Source organism: Macrobrachium nipponense, chromosome 47 (genome assembly GCF_015104395.2).
Source record: "Macrobrachium nipponense isolate FS-2020 chromosome 47, ASM1510439v2, whole genome shotgun sequence".
NCBI classification, from domain to species: Eukaryota; Metazoa; Arthropoda; class Malacostraca; order Decapoda; family Palaemonidae; genus Macrobrachium; species Macrobrachium nipponense.
The window spans coordinates 30,994,795-31,013,202 of record NC_087222.1 but is presented as its reverse complement, the minus strand read 5'-3'; the positions used below and the strand labels follow the sequence as shown (position 1 = coordinate 31,013,202).

The window sequence follows — 18,408 nt, the reverse complement described above, 5'->3', positions numbered from 1 at the left end:
AAAACGAGCAAAATGTCAAACCCAAAGATAAAAACTACTTTGAATCAGCTAATAAATTTTCAAATTGAACATGATGAATTAGTTGAAAACACTATTTTCTATCAACTTGAATTGTAAATTCTAAGTTCCCTCATATCACTTAGAAACCTTTTGGGAACTTCTCCATGCATACTGGGTGCAATGGAACAAAATACGTTTTTGCAGAGAAACGTTGTTCTTCTGGATCAGTCACGACATCTAGAATTTGGTTGGTTACCTTTTATGATCTCGTGTTGACATTGTATCTGTGTTGCTTGCTGATCCGGATTCAATCAAGCCTTTACAGAACTGAGTGCTTTGCGGCAAATGCCATAAGGTTTCATTATAGCAATGACTCCATGTTTAGTGACGTCCATAATGCTATTCCATAATTTTCAATTACCGGAATGTAATTCTGTAAGCAGAAATTTGGTGATCAACACCACCCGTATACGATGGTTATAAACCATAACAGAATCAACATCAGTATGTTTTTTTCTTTATCTCAAATTTACTGCAAAGTTTGGCTTTTTGTTTTCGACAGCGTCTAATTTTGGTGGATGCTTATAACCCTTATTTTTGCTTCTAAGTTTCTTTTCTAGCCATGAATGGCATTTTTGGTGCCATCTTAAATTTTCTGCAATAGGGGTAGAAACGTCAGTAAGTTATCAAAAGCTAAATGCTGGGTAACTTGGAGGTTTTTTTATGTTGCCTACAAAAGACAATCGCATCTGAACCCTGTCGATGTGTATAGCGTCAGGAGCATTTGCATGAAAGCTACTGTATGTTTCTGTATGAAGTGAACAAAACTACAATATTTTGAAACCAATCCTTAAGCGTTTACTTTTGATGAAATTTTTATCTATGTGCTTCCTATAATAGGGGACCTTAATTTCACCAACATTAAGAATTGGTTTTTTATACTGTGGGTTACAAAGTTTATTCGTGTGTTGAAAAAGGGAACGATCATTGTGTCGTCTGCGTGTTGTCAGCCAAATACATACATACATACATACATACATACAGCTAATATATATATATATATATATATATATATATATATATATATATATATATAATAGATAGATAGATAGATAGATATAGATATGGATATTATATGTGTATATAGTATAGTATATTATATATATATATTATATATAATAGATATAGTATATAGTATATATGTGTGTGTGTGTGTGTGTGTGTGTGTGTGTATAAATATATATATACTCATATTATACAGTATACTACCTAAAATGTGTTCAAATGTACAAACTAATGTGCTCATGTACACATGTATATATGGATTTATAAGAGCCTGTTATTCCAGGTGTGTATGGAAAGATTTTTATGAAATTATTATATAAAAATATTTAGTGAAAAATCCAGGTAGGGAGTAAATCTGTTCACACCAATGCCCAGTGGCAGGAAATCCAGCCACACTAAAAATTTTCTTTCTTGTCTAATTTCAGAATATTTTTACAGCATTCACTATTGTATTATTCAATAGGTTCATCCTTAGAGCATTGCATTCAACCATATTTATTCATAAAATGCATTCAGTAAGAAGAAGACATACATTCTTCACTCACTAAAATCTAAAATAACACTAGACTTATATTTGGAGCAGTGATGCCGTTTTTTCTTCACAACATTGGCTTTCAGTAGTGTTACCATAGGCAGTTCATCTGGATTTTTTTTACTTTACTTATGATTTAATGGTTAGAATGCATATTTTCCGATGCAGAATTATTTTCCGTGATGTTAGAAAACTACACGTCACTAGCTTAACATAAAGTATTTTTGACGAAGAAAAATAAAGGATTTCAATAAAATTCATTTGTAGAAATAAGCAGGATGTTTTATATCTTTATTTTCATAATAAAACATAAAAAGGTAAAGTGAAGAATTTTTTTCCTCAGTGCCGTGGCCTGTGGTCGGAAAAGCCACGGAGGGTTGACAGATGTCACCAGAAAGCTACACTAATAGACGAAATTCCTCAAAACGGCAACCCTGATTTGGAGTCCTACGAGAATATGGCTCAGTCAGCAACAAGATTAGACATATTTGTTAATATCCTAATAGCTGAACTTCCTAGTATTTTGTATAAACCTGTTTAAACTTGCTGGCAGGATTTCCTGCAGCTGGGCATTAATGGGTTAAAAAAAAAAAAACCGTTGGCTGCGTTAGACTCATACGTAACCAGCACATTGATCATACATCATTTTTTAAATTTTAAATCTTTATTTTTTAAGTTTTATGCATCAACAAACCCATAACTATCATTAATACGTCATTGTTTCGTTAATCGACTCGTTATTAGCCCCGTTTTCTAATGGTTTCCCGCCAGATTAGCGAACCATAGGTCTAGTCATTTTCATCCTATTTGCGCGTTTATACTTCATTTCGTATTTACGACAGAGCCAGCCGTATATCTTTTTTTTTTTACAGTATAGCAATAAGTATGTCGGTGAGCTGTCCTATATCGCTGCCAGACGCACGATCATGGCTAACTCTAGCAATTTGGTATGCCTAATGAATGGAAGGTGGTGATCAACGTACCAGTTTTGGAGTCCTCTAACCTCGGTAGATTTTGAGATCTGAGGATATTTTACTTACGAGAAACTTATTTCCAATCTACTTTGGGACGAGAGATTGATAGAGAAATGTTATATATAGTGTGAAGATCGTGGGATTGTAAAGTAAAACAGAGAGAGAGAGAGAGAGAGAGAGAGAGAGAGAGAGAGAGAGAGAGAGAGAGAGAGAGAGAGACTTTGAACATAACAAAGGACTACTCTATGCATTTTTATCCTTCCTGTGCCGATTACGAAGAAATATAAAACGCACTATATACTTCCATGACGTCAAAGAATTTCTGTGAATTTTGAGTTATTACGATAGAGGAAAATTGGTATTGCTCATAGCGGCGAAAAAAGAAACCAACAAAATTACTGCTTATAACGTGTTTACTTACAAGTACTTACGTTTTATTTCACTCAACACTCGAGTACTTTCAGGCCTAGTAGTATTCTGGAACTTCTTGTTGTTGAAGATTAAGCCAACCTTGTGGTGGCACGGGCTCTTGCTCCTAGAGCAGCCCGTAATAACTTCTTCTTGTTGAGCCGTTATTTATATGATGGCTGTTCTGGTTTCCTTGAGAGTTGCTAATCCCCTCTTGTCGCTCTGATATCCTGAGCTGATGGTCAATGGGATTAACCCTTGTGATAAGTGAGTGCTCGCTGACAGTCTGTTGGGCAGATAATCTCCAGGTCAGAAGGGTCAATCTTAGCTTATTTTAATATCACTTTAATCTCTCTGGTGAGTGCTCCTTCTACATACTACCCTCCTATGACTGATTTTATTGCTTTTGTATAAAAGCCTACTGTTTTTAAAATCCTTAAAATCCTTCCTATGGTCATTTTCCCAACAGTGCCTATAAGCTATAGCACTCCCCTGAGAGCTAAGCCGCACTGCCCTTGTTCTTGGATTCTAGTCCTTATTTCCCTACTTGATTCCCTCAACATATTTGTCTCCACAATTTCTACAATTGATTATGTATACAACCCCCTTACATCATCTGTATTACTGACTTCTCCTTCCAATTTATTTTTACCTACTTTGTTTTTTTATGGTATTATCAAATGTATACACAAATTTGTATTTACTTCCTTTCATTTTTGAAGTGATTTGTTTCATTTTATAGACATAAAAGGGAGGGCAACTATTTTCTAGTTCTATCATGTGTTAATGAATGCATCGCTAGCATAAAACATGATAATACACCAATTTTTAATTTTCATTATCGAATATTAAGACCTCTTAAAATGCTTTTGTACTCTGTAAAAATATTGACATGTTTTTTCTTAAAAATGGCACAAATTTCGAGCTGCTTTGCCAGTTTTCCTAGAGGACTCTGGGCCGAGTTAAGCTGCCCTCAGGTCATTTAGAAGCAAGGAGGGTCATGTTAAGCTGCCCTTGGGTCAAGTAGAAGCAAGGTTGGCTTTGGTAGAGGTCAATATGATTCATAAGTAGTACATATGCAAAAAATACTGATTTTCTTACATATATATTTTGCCTGATAAAGAATGAAAGCAAACGTTACCTTAAAATATACGAAAATGGCGATTACAGTAATAAAAAGAATCTTTACAAACTTAAATAGTTACATGAATATGTACAGAAATATAAATTATAAATATGATTGCAGAATTAACTCTGTGATACTTTTACGACAAAAGAGGAAAAAATAAACATCAATAACTAATATTATAATATATATATATATATATATATATATATATATATATATATATGTATGTGTGTATATGTATATATAGCATACGTATGTGTGTATGTGTATATGCAGTACGTATGTCTGTATGTGTGTTTAATCATTTGTAGAGGGTCGAGGTCAATGTAGATGCCAAGGGCTATCCCTACAAGATCTAAGGTCGAATTCAGATATAAGGATATGACGAGTGGGGGAATAAGAAAAAAAATCTCTAAATGAAAATATTGCTGAGCTGTGCAGAGTATTTTAAACCACAAAAACATATAGAGAATGGATCTGCGCATACCTATGAACAGAATTGCTCCAAGAATATGTGAATGGGTTTATGTTTTTGTATGAGATGTTCGTTTATATGAGGGGAAAAAACGCTGTTTGACTCAATACATCAAGAGATTTATACCATGGATGCGTTTGAGATTAGACCCAAACAAGGATTAATATTGCTCCAAAGGATAAGGATTAACAGGGAATAAACAAGGAATAAAGAACATTTGGCAGCGTGGGAGGAAACGCCTATATAAAACGACTAAAAGGTTTGGAAACAGTATAGAACACCTACTTTTATATCATGACTGTGAAAAGAGAAGAAATGAATGTATGAGTTTGTGTTTGTGTGTGTGGGCTTTCTATATGTGCTGAATTCATAGCCGGTTTCTTTTCTCTCTACCATTGTCCAAAAAGGATAGTTTATTATGGTTACTTTGGATGTTGTTATCAAACCTATTTAGTTCGTCTAGAAAAGTTTCTATTTCATTTTCATCACCTATAGCAGAATAGCATAAATATCATCTGCATATCTCCACCAACCTTTCAGTTTTAAGTTAGGGACATTAATATTAGGAAATAGATTGGTTTCGAAACATTCCTTATAGATGTTAGCGAGTATAGGTGATAATTAGGACCTCATAGCTACTCCATATTTCTGTTTTGAAACTTGTCCCTCAAACGTGAAATACGTATCACTGACACATAATTTAGTCAACTCAAGGAAGACGCCTATTTCTATGTTTTGATTGAAAATACCCTCATTCAGTTTAGTCTGAAGAAATTCTAAAACTTTATCTAAGGGGACATTGGTGAATAACGCTACTACATCAAAACTAACCGCGAGTCCCTTTATATTCTTCTTCTTAACTTTGTCTATGATGTGACGGCTAAAAAAGAAGTTCCAGAAGACAGCTGGGCCTTGACCCAAGCTGACAACCTTCACATCTCTTGGTAAAGAGCCACAGATAGGACCTGAAAGTACTCTAGTGTTGAGTAAAATAAAATGTAAAAACTTATAAGTAAACGCGTTATACACAGTAATTTTGTGGGTTTCTTTTTCGATAATAATAATAATAATAATAATAATAATAATAATAATAATAATAATAATAATAATAATAATAATAATAATAATAATAATAACAATAACAAGAAACACCAGCTACCTTGCAGTAATAAGTGGTATACGAACACCAACCTGAAGGAGTGGTAGAAAACGACCAGACAAAGATCCTCTGTGACTATATGGTATCAGAACGGATATGTTGATACGTGCAAATAGACCAGACGTGACGTTGATTGACAAAGCCAAGAAGAAAGTATCACTCACTGATGTCGCAATACCAAAGAACACCAGAGTAGATGAGAAAGAAAGGGAAAAAATCAATAAGTATCAGGACCTGAAAATAGAAATGAAATGGATATGGGATATGCCAGTGGAAATTGTACCCATAACCATAGGGACACTATAGGAGGCACGATCCCAAGATCCCTGAAAAGGAACCTGGAAAGACTAGAGGCTGAAGTAGCTCCAGGACTCATGCAGAAGAGTGTGCTCCTGGAAACAGCGCAAATAGTGAGAGAAAAGTTATGGACTCCTAAGTAGGCAGGATACAACACGGAACTCCCCCACACTAGTCGAATTGATAGACCGAAAAAATAATAATCATGATATGGAGTGGACGAAGGCCGAACTCTGCAGCATAGACCAGAAAACTAGGAAACACCTAGCAATACATAAAGCACTACACCCAAGAGCAATTACGGACAGACTATACATAACACGAAAGGAAGGAGGGAGAGGGCTACTAAGCATAGAGGACTGTGTCAACACCGAGAACAGCGCACTGGGGCAATATCTGAAAACCAATGAAGACACTAATGACTAAGCAGTGCATGAGAAGAGGGACTGATAAAAGTAGACGAAGACCCAGGAATATACAGAGACAGGAGAATGACAAACAGAACGGATGAATGGCACAGCAAACCAATGCACGGACAGTACATGAGATTAAAGACAAAGAATTGGCCAGCAATGAAACATGGCAATGGCTGCTGAGGGGAGAGCTCAAGAAGGAAACAGAAGGAATGATAACAGCGGCACAAGATCAGGCCCTAAGAACCAGATATGGTCAAAGAACGATAGAATGGAATAACAGCTCACCTATATGCAGGAAGTACAATATGAAAGATGAGACCATAAACCACAAAGCAAGCGAATGTCCGGCACTTCCACAGAACCAGTGCAAAGAGAGACACGATTCAGTGGCAAAAGCCCTCCACTGGAGCCTGTTCAAGAAACACCGGCTACCTTGCAGTAATAAGTGGTACGAACACCAACCTGTGGGAGCGATAAAAAACGATCAGGCAAAGATCCTCTGGGACTATGGTATCAGAACAGATAGGGTGATACGTGCCAAATAGACCAGACGTGACGCTGATTGACTAAACCAAGAAGAAAGTATCACTCACTGATGTCGCAATACCATGGGACACCAGCGTAGATGAGAAAAGGAAAAATTCAATAAGTATCAAGACCTGTAAATAGAAATAAGTGGTGTATGGGATACACCGGTAGAAATTGTACCCATAATCATGGAGACACTATGGGGCACGATCCCAAGATCTCTGGAAAGGAACCTGGAAAATCTAGAGGCTGCTGAATTAGCTCCAGGACTCATGCAGAAGAGTGTGATATTGGAAACAGCGCACATAGTAGGAAAAGACACACACACACATAAGTAAATAAATAAAAATAAGTAAAAAATAAAATATATATATATATATATATATATATATATATATATATATATATATATATATATATATATATATATATATATATATATATATAATACATGTCATAGCCATATACAATTTTAGTAAAAGTACCCAGTACAATCTCTCTCTCTCAGGGAGACATTCACCACAGGATGTTTTGGGGCCAAGGTATAGAGAGAGAGAAGGAGAGGGGGGGGGAGAGATGGGGGAGAGAGAGAGAGGGAGGTGAGGGGGAGGGAGGGAGGGACGAGAGAGAGAGGGAGAGAGAGAGAGAGATAAGTTGGTCTTCCCATTATATAAAAATATTACTAAATACAAGTGGGCGAGAGTTTAAGGGTGAGATGACTAGGCTGATGGTATATATTTCCGCGGGCTAAAACCTACTCTGCGCATAATATTTGCGTGTGCGCGCGCACATCTCCGCTTCTCGTCATTCTGCGCAGGTGACTATGTCGACGAAAGAATTCAGGAGTTTTGTTAACCGTTTCAAGTTTCAGGAAACAAGAGAGAGAGAGAGAGACTGTCTCTCTCATCTCTCTCAGAATGCAATACAATCACATAAAAATGGAAAAAAAAATCTTTTAGATAATTTAACCCAAAAATCTCAAATTTAGAGCCTCGTTTCTCATTGCACTCTGCTTTTCGTATAGCCAGATGTTGCTATGCAATTCCAGCGCTATCCTGAAGCTACAGTTTCTCTTTTTTACGTCATTTTTTTTGGTGGAGCGAAATCTTTTATTTTCCATCACCGGTGTGACTTGTCTGTGCTTGCATCGAGCGTCACGTTCAATGGCTGCTCATAACAAACCAGGCCCAATCTTCCTATTGAAAGAGTCTCACTTCGCAAATTAGAGACAATGGGGGAAAAATTGCTCCACGCAGAAGGGTGCACTAGGATGCAAACGAAGGATCAAAGGTATAATACTCTCAACAACTGTGGCAGGACCGATCCGAACTAGTTTCCATCCAGGCTCCCTTCTGCAGTAGGATCTCCGCTTCTGGTTCGTGTAATGGGGGGGCATATACTTTGGTGAACGGACGGAGCGACTCGGGCGCTGTTTCGCCTGGGCTGTGCTGTCAAACGCTTCATTTGGTATGGCCAAGAGGCAACCACAATATCTGTAGGCGAACTTCAAGCATATATTTTGGCTCGCACTAAACACGGCGTCCAAAGGAGGGCTTCCGCCATGTTTTTAGTACGAGCCAAAGTAGAGCCGTATAAGTCCCACTGAAAACTGGGCGGTCTGCCAATTTTACTTCAGCTGGAAACTGGTCAGACGAATGACTTCAGTCGCATATATTTCAAACCTGACGAACTACGGACATTTCCTTTAAAGTCAAACGGGTCAAATGTACCAAATTTGGGCAAAAATCGCACCCCCCTCGACATATCGAGGGGTAGTAAGTAGTACCACCTTGTCAAAAAAATGTCTTAAACATTTCTTCCATCTTACGCAAGACGAAAATACCACCCTGAGATCCTCTGTGTGCGTGTTTGAGGACCTTTCCAAAGCGTCCTACATAAGAGCAACGCCTACGGCGATCCTGTATACGCGTTATGTAAGGACGGCCAGGTATCCATCCTACTTACAACGTAGGACGTGACCGCGCTCCTATATACGTAGGACATAACTTCACTACCAAAGCTAATAGCAGCCTTTGCCGATTCTCAATCAAGAAGTCCCATGTATAATTCATCCTACAGACTGGCAATACTTCTTAATATATTCCCTTCAGCAATGGCGTCGATCAAAGTACGACTTAAAGTCCATTTCATAGTCGAATAAACATCTAACAATCTCGGTATTTAATCGGTGGAGAGGCTAACCACCATAATTGTCGACTTTCTACCCGAGAGACCGAATAATTATTAACCTTCTCGCTCACCGGCTTTTGAATAAGATTTACCAGTATGATCTGGTTGGAAAATGAATCACTACTACTAATTTGCGTTCACTCTGACATGAAATGTCTTAAAAGATGTCTAGAGCATTCCCAGATTCCCAATTCATGTCGGGAAGATGAAGGAGGAGGAGGGGGAGCGATGTTTACATTGGAAAAAATAAAAAAAGTCGAACTTTTTAGTGGAACGCCAACAACAGATGACGAGCGTCCAGTGTAACGGAACTGGATTAGTCTCTCTCTCTCTCTCTCTCTCTCTCTCTCTCTCTCTCTCTCTCTCTCTCTCTCTGTCAAGAGAGACAAGTTTTCCTTCGCAATTCTTTCGAACGATAAGACTTGCAGGAAACGTATGAGCGCTTGCTGCGTCCAAGGGTTTTCCCAAAGTCGCCTCTCTCCTTCCTGCAACAACAAGACTGCTAGCTCTGACATTTCCGCTACTTCTTTCATGAGAGCTGAAACATAAAAAGCTGGATAATCTCAGTCCGTTTATTTTGAAGCCCGTCCAAGGCGCGCCAGACGCATAAATAAAGTAAATACTTAAATAGTTACAGGTATGATGAGAATTAGTATCGCCAACGTGAATACCAACATCGCAGACGGAATAATGTTTCTCAAATCACATACGGCGGTAACGTGATGTGAATGGAACGACTCACTGCCCACCAAGGAATAATTTAATCATTATACGTGTTTCTACTTCCCCTGAGGCGAGCTCCCATGCAGCCTTCTGTTGTGTGTAGAAATAATGGTTAAAAAAATAAAAAAATAACAAACCAGTTTCTGATTCGGAGAAAGATGTCGTACCCAATAATAGACTCACTGGATAAGAATCCCTGTTTGCTCTTCTGGTGGTGTGGCCTGGATCGAGGACCGGCCAGGGAAGAAGAAGAAGAAGATGATGAAGAAGAGGAAGAAGAAGAAGAAAAAGAAGAAAACCATCATGCCATAACAAAGAGAGGCGAGGCCTTTTTTTTTCCATGAACCACGGCCCGCATACAAAGGGTGAACTTTTAACATCACACACTAATGGCTACGTCTAGTACCACCTCAATATTCTTCATCATTCCAGAATTATTCTTTTACTGGAGAAAAAGCTGCAGCTTCAAATCTGTATTACCTTCATCGCTGGGTATTCCAGTTTTCCAGCCAATTCTCAAACACAAAACAAGAATGTTTAGACGCCTTTGATCCCGGATGTAGAATAAGCCAGTCGTTACGTCATGTTTCCATTGTGGTTTTTCAGGGTAAATCGCGACGAATCGTTTTCTATAAATAACGCTCGTATTAGCAAACTTATTCATCTTAATGATCATGCAAAAGGCTAGAATATATCATTCGTTTGTGAAACCAGTAAATATAAAAATGCTTGATTCTGACCCTTCTTACTTTGGAAAAGTGCAGAGAAAGCAAATTTCTCTCCATTGGAAAGGTCACTCCTTACCCGCTCTAACTATAGGAAAACTCTGCTACCACATTAAAAGCCAAGCAACGATTATTCTTTACGTCACACCTTTTTTTATCATGGTGATTTTGGACCAACTCTGAAAGGCTCGCTATCAATGGTTCAAAAGGCTGCAATTTAGATTCATTCCACATATAAGTCTAGCCCCCAGGGGCATTTTGCTTCCAGAATATGTTAAATCAAGCTCCACCGAGTCATTCAACTGGCATTTCGAGGTCTTCCTGCTTTTAATATTGTAATTTCAAAGCAATTCTAAGGGCTCGTTTGCCAAAAGCTTAAAACGCAGGATTTTATACACGCCAGAGGCATAGTATAGGTCTAGGTTCCAGGGGAATTTTGCTTCCAGAACGCATTAGTGAAGCTCCATTGAGTCATCCATTAGATATTTCGAGGTCTTCCTTCTTAAGATATTGTAATTCAAAAGCAATTCTAAAGGTTTATTTGATAATGGCTTTGCAATGCGAGGATATGGACACTCCATTGATACATATAGGTCTACGTCCCGGGTCATTTTGCTTCCAGAATGCATTATTGAAGATCCACTGGGTCATCCATCAGGTATTTTGAGGTCTTCCTGCTTTTAATACTGTAATTTTAAAGCAATTTTGAAATTCTATTTTATAATTGCTTTGCAATGCGAGAATCTGGACACTCCATTGACACATAAGTCTGGGTTCCAGGTCATTTTGCTTCCAGAATGCATTAGTGAAGATCCACCGAGTCATCCAACAGGTATGTTCAGTCTTCCTTGTTTTTCTTACTATCGCAATCTTACAGCAATTCTACAGGCACCATTATTAATGGTTTCTAAACACTCCAGCGAGACTTTTAGGTCCTAGGCTCCAGGAGCATATTTTCCTCCAAAAACAAATAAATTCTTTGTAGACGCCCCCCCGTCATGGAACTTTCCATCCACCGGAAGTACCATTTGCGTAGGGACACGAGAATAAGGAATGGGAATCGCGGGAAGTCCTACGAAAAAAAAGGGGGGGGGATAGGGATCCTGTGACGTCATCCGGGTTGTTTCCCGCGAGTCATCATCCGCTCCTGAATGGAAAACGAGCGTTGCCATAACCCGCCACTCTCGCAATCCATTTTTAATTCGCGCTTCTGCCGCTATTCCGAATTGAAATTCCAGTTTGTTCCTTCTGTTGAGCATCCATTCTTCACGACTGTTTGTGAAAGGTCGGTTGAGAACGTCGCTTTCGTCTTGGGGAAAAAAAAAATCGGTCGCTTTAATGGCCTAAGTGGCAACGCTATCTGAACTTACCGGACACCTATATCCGAAGGGCGCTACGGCCAGCACATCCAGATAGCAGTTGTCTTCCGACGAAGGAGGACGCAATTCGCACACCTGGATATACTTAATACCGTCGTGATCGAGTGAAGATATAATCGCTTATTATTATTATATAATTATATTCGACGCCACGCCTTACGCATATAATCACCAGTGGATTAACGTGAAGGAGTTCAACATGAAGTACCCGTTGCAAAACGTCTTATCAAAGGCCATGTTTTGGAAAGGCGAGGTACGGAAAATTACTTTTAATTTAACAAGTCGTCCAATCACTTTATAAAGTTGTTTTGTCGAATAGTGGATTTAACTGATTTAACTATAAAAATTGACGCTTTTTTTTTCTCTCTACCCCTCAGGGCCACATTAACAAAGGCTTCGACCCCGACGACAACAAGCGGCCCCCGCAGGAGCCCGTGGTTGAAGTGAAAGTCGACAGCAGCGTCCCACAGCTCCAGGTAGGATTCTCTCTCTCTCTCATACGCGTGTCTCTTTCTCACTAATTTGTGGATCTCTCTCTCTCTCATTTGAGTCTCTCACTAATTTGTGGATCTCTCTGTCACCAATTTATGGATTCTCTCTCTCTCTCTCTCGTTTGAGTGTCTCTTTCTCACTAATTTGTGGATCTCTCTCTCTCTCTCATTTGAGTTTGTTTCTCACTGGTTTGTGGATCTCTCTCACTAATTTATGGACTCTGTCTCTCTCTCATTTGAGTGCCTGTTTCTACTAATTTGTGGATCTCTCTCTCTCTCTCTCTCTCTCTCACACACACACAATTTTGATGAAATGTAGTTTCCCGTAGCTATCAATACCTCATCTAAGATAAGGGACTGTAGTTTAAATCTCTCTCTCTCTCTCTCTCTCTCTCTCTCTCTCTCTCGGGGATTTCCTGTCCGTTACCTGCGCTAGTCTGACCTTCGTCTTTTCCCAGTTCAAATTATTATTATTATTATTATTATTATTATTATTATTATTATTATTATTATATCAAAGGTCAGCGATAAATTGAACGTTAATAATTGACATAACAATCACTTATTCAAATCTACTTGAGAATTACGGTAACTGGGAACTTTCTCTTTAAATTTTTAATCTCTCTCTCTCTCTCTCCTAAGCGAAGGCCACTTTAGAGATTGCTTGCGGCCATATACAGCGCTAGTTATTTATTTATTCACTTTTGTATATTCAGGGCCACGTTTGGGTTAATAAGGTCTGTTAATGTTAAACGGTATTTGTGGGTTCACGTACATTAATCTTGATAGAAATTCACGCGTGTGTGATAGGAATTAGTGTGTATATGTATATGTATATGTATATTGTATATATATATATATATATATATATATATATATATATATATATAGATAGATAGATAGATAGATAGATAGATAGAATAGATAGATAGATAGATAGGCATAACATATAATGCACAACTCATTGCTATTCAATTACTCCACTGGTTTCCTGTGCTTTGGCTTTCACAAATCTCCACTCTTCTGGTGTCCGCAGGAGCCCAGATGACACTCATCCACTTAATTCACTCTATGATGTCATTTCTAATGTCTGTCTTCCCCTCTGACTGTTGATATCCTTCTTGAAGCCTCATTTTCAAACCGACGCAATCTTTCTGATATAATAATGATCATATTTTGGTTTGTGGCCTTATATTGGTCTAGGTTAGTCTTGGCTCGCGTATAATCTCACTTTCGCGTAGGACTATTTCTAAATCTCATCGAGCATCCTTCATCTGATCGCTAACAACTCACGATCTCCCTTCTTCAGGAGGAAGACGACGACACGGGAAGGCAGCAATGGGGGAGCCCCGTGGAGTTCCTCCTGTCGTGCGTGGCCATGTCTGTGGGCCTGGGCAACGTGTGGAGGTTCCCCTTCGTCGCGCTCGAGAACGGTGGAGGAGCCTTCCTCATCCCCTACATCCTGGTCCTCATGTTCATAGGAAAGCCCCTCTACTACATGGAGCTCTGCCTGGGGCAGTTCGCATCCGCGGGCTCTGTCAGAGTGTGGGACATCTCGCCAGCATTCAGAGGTGAGGCTTCTGCTTCCGAGACGTTTGTCGCCCTTTGAAAGGACGCGGACACTGACTGGGGCCAACTCGTTCACTTGGACGGGTCCCTTTTAGTGATTGGATTTGCCACTTTGTCACCATCTGATCAATTTTGTAGCCCATGTGTAGACTTGCTCAGCCTCTGAAATCAGAATGATGTGATGTGAGTCAATCCTTCAGATTGCATAATGAAATTTAGTACCATCCAGTAGAGACCACAGACTTGAGTTTTCTCTATCATTGACAAACATAATTTGATTGAATAACATCTTTGGTTAAACTCATATTCTCCTTTTATTTGGCTGAACCTATTCCATAGAAAAAAAAAAAAAAATTTTATCATCTCTGAATGTCTGCAGAGCAAACCAATCCTTGCAGAGATCTCTCACCAGTTTATCTAAAAGAATCAGAAAGTTGCTCAGTACTACTGTGACAGGAAATAGTTTAAATTTTCAGCTGACCTTTCCTTATCTTCCCCCAGGCGTTGGTTTTGGCCAGGCAATTGCTACGTGGGCTGTCGTCACGTACTACGTGTCACTCATGGGCCTGACCGTGTACTACTTCTTTGCCTCCTTCAGCGGTACCCTGCCTTGGTCACAATGCGGTAACTGGTCTTCAAACTATTGCGTAGATTCCACCATGAATTCAACCGTTGTAGCAAATTCTCTGGGCGTCAATACTACTAAGCTGGTTACTTCAGCTGAGGAATATTTCACGTAAGTATTTCCCATCTCATTTTTTTTTTGTCAAAGCTCACTGTTCACTTAATTGTCCGTATTCTTTATCTTGTCATTAGTGATGTTAACATAGATTTACACTGGCATATCAAAGAGCATCTTAATCTGCATTGATTCTGTGCAACATGTCCTGCAAAGCTCATCCATCTAACGGAGACCCTCTTAACCAACAGGCAAGAAGTCCTCCAAGTGGATACCAATGGTCTTGCGAACGGGTTGACCGCTCCTGAATGGCGTCTCTCCCTTTGCCTCCTGTTCTCTTGGGTCGTCCTCTTCCTCATCATGGCCAAGGGAGTGCAGAGCTCTGGCAAGGCTGCATACTTCACTGCACTCTTCCCCTACCTGGTTCTGTTCATCATGTTGATCAGAGGTGCAACGCTTCCGGGAGCTCTCGACGGCGTCCTCTTCTTCATCACTCCGAGGTGGTCGAAGCTCCTCGAGCCAAACGTGAGTAGACGGAACGATCTTGCTACGTAAGCACCCACTGAACAGAATGCCCATAGTAGTCATTTGTAATAACAAACAGATCTAGTAAACAGACCAGTAAGCAGAACAATCTTCTTCCTCAGGTCTGGTACGCAGCCGTCGATCAGTCCTTCTTCAGCCTGTCTGTCGGATTCGGCTCGATCATCATGTTCTCCTCCTACAACTCCTTCAGGCACAACGTCTACCGTGATGCCACCATCATATCTGTCACGGACACCCTCACCTCTCTCCTGGCTGGTTTCACCACCTTTGCCATCCTTGGCCACTTGGCTGAGCTCCTAGGTGTCAAAATCGAGGACGTCGTCAGCGGCGGAGGCACATCCCTCGCCTTCATCAGCTACCCTGATGTGCTGGCCAGGTTCCAGTATGTCCCCCAGCTCTTTGCTGTCTTGTTCTTCTTGATGTTGTTCACCCTAGGTGTTGGAAGTGCCTCAGCCCTCACTGGCTGCATCATCACCATCATCTGTGACGAGTTCCCCAGTTTTAAGAAGTGGCTGGTGACTCTGGTCGTCTGCATTGCCGGCTTCCTCCTCGGGCTCTTCTACGTTACTCCACAAGGGCAGTACGTACTGGAGCTCATCAACTATTACGGAGGTGTAAGTATTATACGTCATGTCACGTTCTGTAATCTCTGTACGTTTCACTAATATACTGTACATATTGATCATCACCATCTACCCCACTCCTCATGATCTTACTCATCTCCATTAACAGGGATTCATCATCTTCATCCTGGTCGTCTTTGAAATGGCTGCCGTTCACTGGGTTTACGGCATCAACAACTTCTGCCGCGACATTGAGTTCATGCTGAACCGCAAGACGGGCTACTACTGGAAGTTCTGCTGGGCCATCCTCATTCCTGCCTTGATCGCAATCATTTTCATCTACAGCCAGGCCGTGGCCAAGCCTCTTAAAGTTGGAGACTACACATTTGGTCCTGGTGCCCACGGTAAGCACTCAGTCGTCTTGTTTTGTTTACATTCTGATAAATGCTACAGTTTACTCCTTGGGCAACTCCTGGAGTTGTCCAGACTCATCAAAATGCACAGACTTATTTAAAAGTAAATGGTGTCCATACCCATCAAAATATCTTTGCAATGTGTCACTTCATATTGGTTAGACCAGAGTATTTGTCCATAAAAGTACTAAATTGAAACCTCCTTCCTTCTGAACAGCCTTCGGCATCATCCTGGCAGTCTTCGCCTGCAGCATGGTGCCCATCTTCTTTGTGGTCGAAGTCGTCCGCCAGAAGAACACCTCCTCGAACCTGTGGGAGGCCGTGAAGAACTCATTCAGGCCCAACTCTGACTGGTGCCCCAAGAGCTCCTCTCTCCGCCGGGAGTACCACGAGTTTCTCTCAGCGGAGAAGGCCGGCCTGCAGGGCATCGACAATCCTCTCCCTCCGTCAGCCTCGACAATGTCCATGGCGTCTCTCGCCTCAAAAGCTTCCACGGACCCCGTCACCCAGTATCACTCCAGCGTGTGAGGGAAGGAGGGAAATGAGAGCTCTAGGCTGTGTAATTTATTCTTCATCATTCACGTCCCGTCCTCAATGCAATCTCTCTCATTGTGAAGAGATTTTATCACCATCATCATCATCATCGTCATCTCATTGTTCTTAGTCCTACCATTCGTATCGAAACTGTACCCTTGTAGAGTGATCTACTTCCCTTTGTGCAATCTTTAGACTAGACCTTTTGGACATACGAGAAGTCTTTCCCTACATCTTCCATTCCTCGTCATCTTGATAATCTCTGATCCTAGTGACTACCAGTCTTCCATTCCAAACTACTTCCAAAATTGTGGTGACTTTTGCAGGTTTGTGAGAAGCTTTTCACTCAGTCCTCTAGGTTTCATGAGAGTACAAATGTCTTATCTTGAAATTTCATCTTCATTTTCATCCATAAAAGAAATAGTTTTAGGGACATTTTGTAAATAGTGCGTAGAGGAACCTGTCTTATGTATATACTGCACTTGGGCGCTGGAGAACGAGCAAAACCTTCTGAAGAGTCTTCGGTGTTTTGTCGCCGAGCCGTTGTGCGGAGCAGCCGATTGAGTTAGGGTATAGACCTACTCCATCTCTCGCTCCTGAAGTATACGAGAGGTGTCGATTGAGTCTGCTACTGCACGGCCCGCTGAGGGTAGAAACGACACCCCGTGGTATAACCCCTACGCTCTTTGGGCTGTATACCGAACCAACGGAAAACGCCTTCTCCTGTCTCTGACATCGCGCGACCGATGGATTTGGCACCAAGATGCTGAGTGATGTCAGATGTACCACTCTAGCGCGGCACTGTACTTAGGAGCTAAGGAAATCACCCATGGTTGTTAATCTGAGTTATTTACGAACACTTACTCAGCTGTGATGTATATTTTAAGTATAGTATATATTTAGTAATTCGGGTATTATGAAACTCCATGACAATATGTTTCACCATAGAGAACTTTTTATAAACAGAATTTTACCGAATTATATATTTCAATATTCTGATGAGTTTTAACACTGGTTTATTTAAAAGCCAAAGATAGTTTAAACCTCGAACTCAAACTGTTATATTAAGAGGAATATAACTTTTAATTTTATAGCAATAAACGATTTATGATATTAATGACTAAATTTATTGACCTCTGCCCCAAACTTTGAGAAAAGTTTATGAGAGTACTACCGATGATAAAAGTGTGAGATGGGTGTTATTTCTACTCGATAATATACCATGGTGAGTGACTGGATTGAGGTAGAAATATAGTACCTCAGCGAGAAAGCTGTTTCACAGGTGATACTGTATTGACTCTTCATAGTGTGGATGAGGACATAGGCCTATATGACGCTGAACCTTTAAGTTTGGAGAAGCCTTAGTGAGCAGTAGACCACAGAAATGTCAAGTGAGAGTAACTGGAGAAAAGTATTCAAGTATTTGGTATCGAATGGGAACCAAATGGAGTCAAGTTTAAGTGCGTAATAGGCCTACTTTACAAGAAGTGAACCCATTTAAGTATATGAGCAAATATTTTTAAGTATGACCTGCCATCTATGGGCTAGGTGCGTCACCCACCGAGCATATACATAGGATCCAGGCTTATTCGGCACGTGGCTGATTCGGATCA

General features: G+C 40.2%; 1 protein-coding gene across 1 annotated transcript; it reads left to right on the top strand.

Moving 5' to 3' along the window:
• Nucleotides 1-12,022: 12,022 nt before the first annotated feature.
• LOC135204835 (sodium-dependent nutrient amino acid transporter 1-like) lies at nucleotides 12,023-17,912 on the top strand. Its single transcript, XM_064235043.1, has 8 exons — nucleotides 12,023-12,253; nucleotides 12,378-12,476; nucleotides 13,801-14,062; nucleotides 14,562-14,796; nucleotides 14,991-15,264; nucleotides 15,387-15,899; nucleotides 16,018-16,252; nucleotides 16,479-17,912. Exons 1-8 carry the CDS (start codon nucleotides 12,200-12,202, stop codon nucleotides 16,787-16,789), a joined length of 1,983 nt encoding a protein of 660 aa, XP_064091113.1. The 5' UTR covers nucleotides 12,023-12,199; the 3' UTR covers nucleotides 16,790-17,912.
• Nucleotides 17,913-18,408: the final 496 nt, after the last annotated feature.

Bases quoted from the DNA above. Each gene is read 5' to 3' on its own strand.
- LOC135204835 (XM_064235043.1), top strand. From the start codon at position 12,200: ATGAAGTACCCGTTGCAAAACGTCTTATCAAAGGCCATGTTTTGGAAA. The intron at 14,797-14,990 runs GTAAGTATTTCC...CTTAACCAACAG, and splicing joins TCAGCTGAGGAATATTTCAC to GCAAGAAGTCCTCCAAGTGG. The intron at 15,265-15,386 runs GTGAGTAGACGG...CTTCTTCCTCAG, and splicing joins CGAAGCTCCTCGAGCCAAAC to GTCTGGTACGCAGCCGTCGA.